Raw genomic sequence first — 8,319 nt, forward strand, 5'->3', positions numbered from 1 at the left:
AAAAAAAAAACATATATGATTATATTTAATTATAAAACTATTAAACCCCACATATTGGTAATTTCTTTCTTCTTCTTTTCTACTTATTTTAATAGAAGTAGTATTAATAATTAACAAAAAGAAAGAAGTAAATCATTTTATATAAGTATAACATTTAAATGAATATTATATAAGTCTATCAAGTAATATTTTATATTAAATGTAAAAAAAAATACAGGCATTTCTTCTGTTTTTTCTCTGTGTAAAAAAAATACTTTTAATGGAAAACTGAAAATTTTATTTATTTTTTTGACATCCTACTAAAATATTTAGTGAGAGATTCGTTAAGCACCTCAAATGATATTATAAAATCTTGTTAGATAAAATTCAGACCCGACAGAATTTAAGTGTTCATAAACGAACGATAGTAAAAAAGTTACAGGGGCCAAAATTGAGGTCAATATGACTGTCACAGCTTTGTTGTCACTAAATGGCTTTTTCACACGTTGCACCATCTGTTTTCACTTGTTCAAGATCGTTTAATGTCACCTTTAGAAACTCTTTTTAAAATAATAAACGAAAATTGTTAAATAAATTGATGAGGAGTAGTATCTTTAAAAAAAATAATATTTTAAAGATCTGAACGATTAATTAATAATAACAAAAATTCTCCAAATAGTATCAATCTTCTTTTTTAAAACACATTACATGTTCGACGTTTCGGCCATCAAGGACAATCTAATGAAATAACTTACTAGCTTTACTTATAACTTATTATTAACAGTATAAAAAACATTATTAATTATAATTTTCACACCTTAATTTTATTATTACAGCCAAACTTTCATTTATAAAACTTCGTAGGCTATTATGCCCAAGTCAATTTAACATAGTAAAAATAAACCTAGAAACTTTTAACATTTGTCATATTATATGTTTTGATTTACCTGTATTTGTCACTATAACATTTTATAATACATTTTATTTTTCACTATTTTTGTATTTTACTATCATTAACTTATCACAAAAATATTACATAACCTCAACAACCATGTTAGATGTATAATGATTTTATTTCATATTAAATTTTTATCTATTTTATGAGAAATTCAATTTTTTTTTCCTTAGTAAAGAAATATATTTCCCTTATTGGTTGTGTTTATAAGTTTATTTTGATTGTATTAAATTGACTTGGGCATAATAGCCTACAATGTTATATAAATCCAACTGTGATACAATAATTAAGCTATGCAAATTGTGATTTATAATATTGTTAATACCGTAATAATAAGTTATAAGTAAAGCTGTTATTTTATTGACTATGACCGGATCGGCCGAAACGTCAGACATGTAATATGTTTTAATAAAGAAGGCTGAAATTATTTGGATAATTTATTTCATTATTAATGAAATTACCAGTCTCTAACAAGATAATAAAACATATATTAATGGATGATTAATTAAATCACAAAAGGAATTTAAGATAATAATTCAATACAGTATTTTCACATTAGATAATTATTTTTAATTATACGGATTATTTTTTAATATACACTGATGGTTCTAAATCCGAAAGCTCGACCGCCTCATCTTTCGTCACTCACGATTCAACCCACAAGTTTAAATTACATAAGTTATGCTCAGTATACACCGCCGAACTCCACGCGATAGCATCAGCCCTCCATTTTCTCAGCCCCATCAGAACTCAGTACACCCCTTAAATTACAAATATTAGAAAAATGGCAGGCCAAGTGGGATGAAAGCTCTCCCAGTAAATTAAAAGAAATAAAACGATCAGTAAAACCATGGTCGACATCCTACCGCAGCAGCCGCAGGGAAGAGGTTGCTCTGGCCCGCTTGAGAATAGGTCATACTCTCCTCACGCACTCTCACCTGATCAGAAAACTGCCAGCTCCAACGTGCAAATATTCTCAGCCCATTCTTACGATTAGACATATTTTTGAAGAGTGTACTCACTATTTACCAACAATAAACAGGATAGGACTGACCCCAAATTTATCCGAAACTCTGGCAGATGAGGAAGCTAAAATTACACGAGTATTTAAATTTTTAAAACCACATCGTCTTCTTTATAAATTATAACTCCTCTTCTATTTGTATGTTTTTTATTTATTTTATTTTTTTTTTAAATTATTTTTCTATTTTTTTTTCTATTTTTCATTTATTTATTTATTATTTTTTTTACTTTTATCATGCCATAGGCGTTGATGACCAGAGGGTTTTACGCCTTTAAGCAACAAACAACAACAACAACATTAGATAATAATAATTGAAATAAAATAGTATGAATGGATGTTTAAAAAAAAATGTATAACATGTATCCAACCAAAAGTTAAAGCAGTTCTGATATTTTTACTTAACATTTTGTACTAAAAAATTTTTTTTTCAATTAATTTAAGGCAATCCACAGCAATAGTGAGTTTGACTGTGAACACCAATGCTGTTGTATTTTTATCAAAATTCAAAGAAATAAAAAAAAAATTTAGTTACTGAGCTGTGTAACCAATTTTATTTTTTATTTCTAAAAATAAAAAATAATAGCATTGGTGTGCACAGTCAGACTCACCATTGGTGAGGATAGCCTTAAATTAATTGAAAGAAAAAACTTCAAAAATATAAAAGGTTTTTTTTTATTAGAAAATGTTTAGTAAAAATGTCAATAATGCCGTAATTTTTTATTGGATTTCTGTTTATTTTTTTCACTGATATAGTCGGTTTGGAAGAAGAACGTGACAACTCAAAATAATTTATTTTTTTTGGTTTCACAATGTCTTCATCTGCGTAATCGGAGATGAATGTTAAACATAATTGTTCAGCAGTTTAAGTATATAAATAAAAAAAAATCTAATAATATTATAGAGAGAGAAACATTTTATTGAAAAAGGTATGTTGCCCAACTGCAAAGACTTGCTACATACACAGTATGCTATAAATAGTCTAAATGATTAATTTTTTATTTTAAATGTAAACACTTTAGGTTGAAAATTAAAATAATAATAATATTGTGATCGCCTATGACTCGTTAACCCATGGGTTCATTACTTTGTAAGGAAGCACTATTTTTAGAACGGTTGTGTAAGGAGGTGATTTTTTTCAAGATCGCGTTCAACTTCCTCAATTAAGGGAACTTTTTGTGGCTTGGTGGACCTCAGGAGGGCTCCAGAATCCACAGGGTTTACTCACGGCTACAGTGTAATAGAAAATAATTATCTGACAGCCTAATTCGATCCCGAGTCCTTGGATTTAGTGGTATAGTGCCTTGCCACAATCTCTAAGATGGCATGGGATGATGATTAAAAAAAAAAACATTTTCATCACTTTTTTTGTAATAATTGTTTAATCAAATGAGTTAGAATTATGCAACTTTTCATTCTTAATTTTTCTAAAATCAAATACAGTTTATGAGCTAAATTAAATCAATGATATACGATCAAATTTCAAAACGTTTCGCTTCCTAAACCTGTGTTATTAAGTCCATAAATTAATAACAAATTCATATGGTTTCTTGTATACGCCTCCGGGTGTTACTCCTAAAATATAAACAGCATGTTTGCATGAATGCTTAAGAATTAGGTTTGTTTGTCGGAAGGTCTTAGAATCAAGTGTGTTGATACAGTATGGTAGCGGCTGTCTCCGCGTGGAGATCTCGGTGATAACATTTGATGCATGACATGTCTTATCTTTGTGACAACATTGATCTCCTTTTGGTATGTTTATGTTAATGTTCCTTACATAATTATACTAAGATTTCACGACACAAAGAATACTGCACACGATGTTACGATGATTATACATCTAAGTGCAGTAAGCATTTATTAAATACCTTGGTAATTACTAAAACTCTGATTAACTCTCATATTTAATTAATTACTTAACATATGCAAATTTTAAGTAATTTCTTTAATATTTCAAACATTTAAAATTAATTCAAGAATATTTATTATAATGTATATAACCGATCTATAATGTTACACGTAAAAACGTAAACAGTTTACTTTCTTTTTTTGTTAAAATAAATAAATAGTGTTAAATAGATATTTATAATTATAGTTAGTTATAATAAGTGTAGGTAAAAATTGACTATTGTCATAATAACCAAAGGAAATACTAAATGCCTGACATATATCAAATACCATTTAATTTTTCATTGATATAAAGAGTTTAAACAAAATTGTTTGATCTGCTTTTGAGAAAATCGAAGAAATGTATAAAATTATAAAATATAAACTGGTACTTCAGGTGAGGCGATTTTAGCGAAAAAATAACTTCAATATCCCAGCCCTATACATACCAATAATACATAAACTTTGTACGTACGGATTTTTTTGTGCTTTTCACACACAGCGCTTGTCGGGACTTGGTTATTTGGACTTAAGGGTTCTAAAACCGTATAGTACAGAAGCCCAAGAAGAGAAAAAAACCCAGTTATTTCACCCCAATTTTATATTATTTTAATGAAAACTATGAATAATTACTAGTCAAAATTGATGAGTCTGCCAAGTATAGGTAGAGGGAATAAAAAATGGCGGCTGTTTCAAAGTGATAAAAAAACTAATTTTTCATTCGGAGCTCTATATCATTAAAACTACCAAAAATACAAGAAAACCTAAGAGAACGTCATTTAAAGGAGAGTAAATGTGCTAAAATTTGAGCCCTAATAGAGCTATTTATGTTCAGTAGTTCCCGAGATATAGGTTTTAAAAAGCAACATTTTATAAAAATGTACAGAATGTACTGAAAGATTAATCGTTACTGAATTCATCTTGATAAATCTATATCTCAGGAACTACGTGACGTATAGATGTCTATTAGCATTCAAATGAAAGCTAGTTTATTGGACTATAAAATGGTTTATTAAAAGTTTGCTAGTTTAATGGACTATAAAATGGTTTATTATATCTATCTTGGTAGGAGTAGTAGTTTTCATGATATTTGCTAAAATAAATTTATTTAGAGTTGTTCGGACAAATTTCCATGTGCCAAATTTATATTCAGATGCAAATATCATCGTATGATTCATATCACGTACTTCGTAAGGGGTTGTAGTTTTTATGATATTCGCATATGAATATAATTTTGGCACATGAAAATCTGTCCGAACTATTATAAATCAATTTATTTTAGCAAATATGAAAACTACTACTGCTACGAAGATACACTTAATAAACAATTTTATAGCCCATTAAACTAGCTTTAATTTGAGTGCTAATAGACATTTATACGTCTCACAGTTCCTGAGATATAGATTTCTCAAAATAAATTCACTAGCATCAGATTTTTCAGCGCATTTTTTATGAAATGTTACTTTTTAAAAAGCTATATCTCGGGAACTATTGAACATAAATAGCTCTATTAGAGCTCATATTTTAGCAATTTTACTCAACTATAAATCATGTTCTCTTAGGTTTTCTGTGTTGTAATTAGTTTTAGAGGTATGTAGCTCCGAATGAAAAACATTTTTTTTAATGTTTTTAAACAAATACCATTTGTTATTCCCCCTACCTATACTTGGCCAGTTTATTAATTTTGATTAATAATTATACATAGTTTTCATTAAAGTAATCAAAAATTGAAGTGAAGTAAGTGACTTGTACTATTTTCGTTGCAAAATTGGATTATATATTTATTTTATAGTCATATATATTCCATATATAGGTAAGTGAAAGTAGAAATTATTCATTTTAAGTATTGAGGGAAAAATTGAAGTAATATAAAATAAAATATATCATAAATTATTAAATATTTTATATTATATATTTTAATATTAAGTTTGTTGCAATTTAAAAAAATAATGGGTGTTTTGTAATTGTTAAAAATGATTCATTAACTCAACACTTAACTTATATTTCAATTATAATCGTAACTGATGTCGGTGTAAAAGCTTTTTTCAATCAATCTTCTTACTACAATTGCCTAATTTTTTTAATTAATTTAATTTAAGTTATTTCTATAACAATCTTCGTAAAAATTTTCATTTCAACCAGTGAGGAAACGCTGTACTCTTGAGACACATTATCTGAACAAGTAGCACTTTATACGACCTGTTCAACATTTTTGTAAGCTGAGATCTTTATAATTCAAGTTTTTTGAGGATTCATTAGTTCCACTCATATATCATATTTTAAAAATTATTATAGCATATCCAACCCATGGGTCGAAAATTAATTATTATAATAGTGAATGGAATAAATTTATAATAAAAAGTTAACAAAAAATAATCCTTAAAAAAAAATAGGAAAATTAATTAACTTAAATTTTGTACTTAATTAACTTTTGTTTCTTTATTCTAATATTATGGTGACATATTTCATTAATTACATATATGTTCTTTCTCTCAATTTTATTTTTTATTTATTTATTTAGTTTTTTCTTTCTATAATTTTAATTTTTAAATTATTAATAAACCAAAATATTCATATTCCTTTGCATTATATAACTTTAAATTTGTATTTCCTTATTTATGTTATTTTTACTTACTTATTCAATTATCTATATATACATTTTATTTTCCAATTTTTTCTTCACTTTATTTTTTTCATTCTGTACTATTATTTACTATATGTCATTCTGTTTATACTTAGTTTTTGTATTCATTGGTCATTATCTTGTTCTTAGCCCTGATGAAGGCTAAAAATTCTTGCTGAAACGTTGACACTATTATATAAGTTATTTCATCTTATTTGTGTTATATTCTGACCGCACCCTCCAACCATTTTATCCTCATCTAATTAAATTAGAAATTTTTTTTTCTGTCCTGCAACCATTAGCACTATGTAATTAGTAATGTTCACAAAAAATAAACACAACTCTCACATTTTAAATCAGGTCTGTGTATATTTTTTATTTACATTTACCTATTTTTTTAATATTATTTTTATTTTATTTGATACCAGACCGGCCTGGTGAGCCTTACATGGTGGAGATGACAATAACATTTTTTTTTCATTTTGTTTATGAGGGGGTATAATCTCGTACAAATGACACCCTCTATGAAATGTACAATGTTATAATTTAAAAAAGATTTAGATAAAAATAATACTTCTTACTAAGAATGAAAAGTTAATAACAAAAATAACGACCTAACAAAACAAGCAATTTCCCTTTAATGGGAGTTACCTATTGATGGAATATATAGTGAGATACGATAAATCGCATTACGATCGTGAATAATTTCGAATTAGAGTTTTCGACGTAAATACACATTTTGATGCCCTGTGAGTCATTAGGAGTATTCATTGTGTGTTAGAAGTAAAACGTTTTACCATGTTAAATGTTATAAGTACAGGATTGTGAGCAATCCTATTTAATGTTATAAGAGCTCCTAGCGGATTTTATGAGCAACTTGTTTTATAACCTTTACTTCCAAAACTTCATATTATTGTTTACTTCTAAGTTTTGATTATAGTAATTTATTACAACATGCCTAAAGGAAGTGAAAAATAGAAGTTGTGTGAAAATTTGACTGCTGAGTGTCTAGTTGATCTAACCTAAGAGGAAGAGAATCGAGATGAGCTAATTGACAACTGTCATTACATTATTATTATTATATATTACTTTATCAGTTTTAAAAAGATCCAAAACAATTCTAATACAATCAAAACACAAACAACGAGGGAGTAACCTAACACAACAAACAAAACGGTGACGATCTCAGCTGGTGCTTGCTTAAGGTCATTCTCCATTTAACAGACCTAGTAACAGACACTCAACCATGTTATATGTTATATCGTTTTAGCATGGTAAAAGAAGGAAATATTTCTCCATTTGTGTTCTTATAAGTACCCCTTTTTTTTTTTTTTTTGGCCAAGACTCCCATTGGAGTCCTATACTGCCTAGCCATGGTTGGGGGTCAAAGTTCTTCATTTTGTGGGACCACCACTCAATGAAAAAAGTCAACGTCCCAGGCCGGATTCGAACCGGCACCACCAATAGACATCAAATTGGTAAGACTGTGTCTTAACCACTGAGCTATGGGTGGCCCTTATTTCTCCATTTAACATGTTAAACTAAAGTTCATGAATACCTCTATTGTAACTTAGTACAGTAAAATAGTCTATGTGTGTAAACACCCTAGCTAATAAAATAAAATTCATATTAAATATTCATATAATAATAATGTGAATCCCTACAATCCATGAAGAGTCAAATTTAATAAATATTGGAGGAAGATAGTTGACCTACGAAGTAGATTGTTGGAAGATAGTGGTCATTTCTACTGTTTTGGTAACTTTATTGTCCGCCACCCGGACTATCTTCCTACAATCTATTTAAATAAAAAATATAATAAAATATATTATTATATAAAAAATATCAACTCTT

The 8,319-nt window shown here is 27.8% G+C and overlaps 1 protein-coding gene across 4 annotated transcripts in view; it reads left to right on the forward strand.

Annotated features, from left to right (window-relative positions):
* Window positions 1-8,319, forward strand: part of LOC106684956 (transducin-like enhancer protein 4) — a 267,440-nt gene that overhangs the window by 40,853 nt on the left and 218,268 nt on the right. For 2 of the 4 annotated variants that reach the window (XM_014427350.2, XM_067050239.1), the window contains exon 1: window positions 3,625-3,707. The exons of the other annotated variants lie outside the window; for them this stretch is intronic. In XM_014427350.2, the coding sequence (XP_014282836.1) occupies window positions 3,663-3,707 (45 nt within the window). In that variant the 5' untranslated portion in view covers window positions 3,625-3,662. Of the gene's footprint in view, window positions 1-3,624; window positions 3,708-8,319 lie in introns of those variants that run through there. 4 annotated transcript variants of the gene reach the window in all.

This window comes from Halyomorpha halys, unplaced genomic scaffold (genome assembly GCF_000696795.3).
Source record: "Halyomorpha halys isolate HHAL.00 unplaced genomic scaffold, Hhal_1.1 Scaffold633.1, whole genome shotgun sequence".
Classification (NCBI taxonomy): domain Eukaryota; kingdom Metazoa; phylum Arthropoda; class Insecta; order Hemiptera; family Pentatomidae; genus Halyomorpha; species Halyomorpha halys.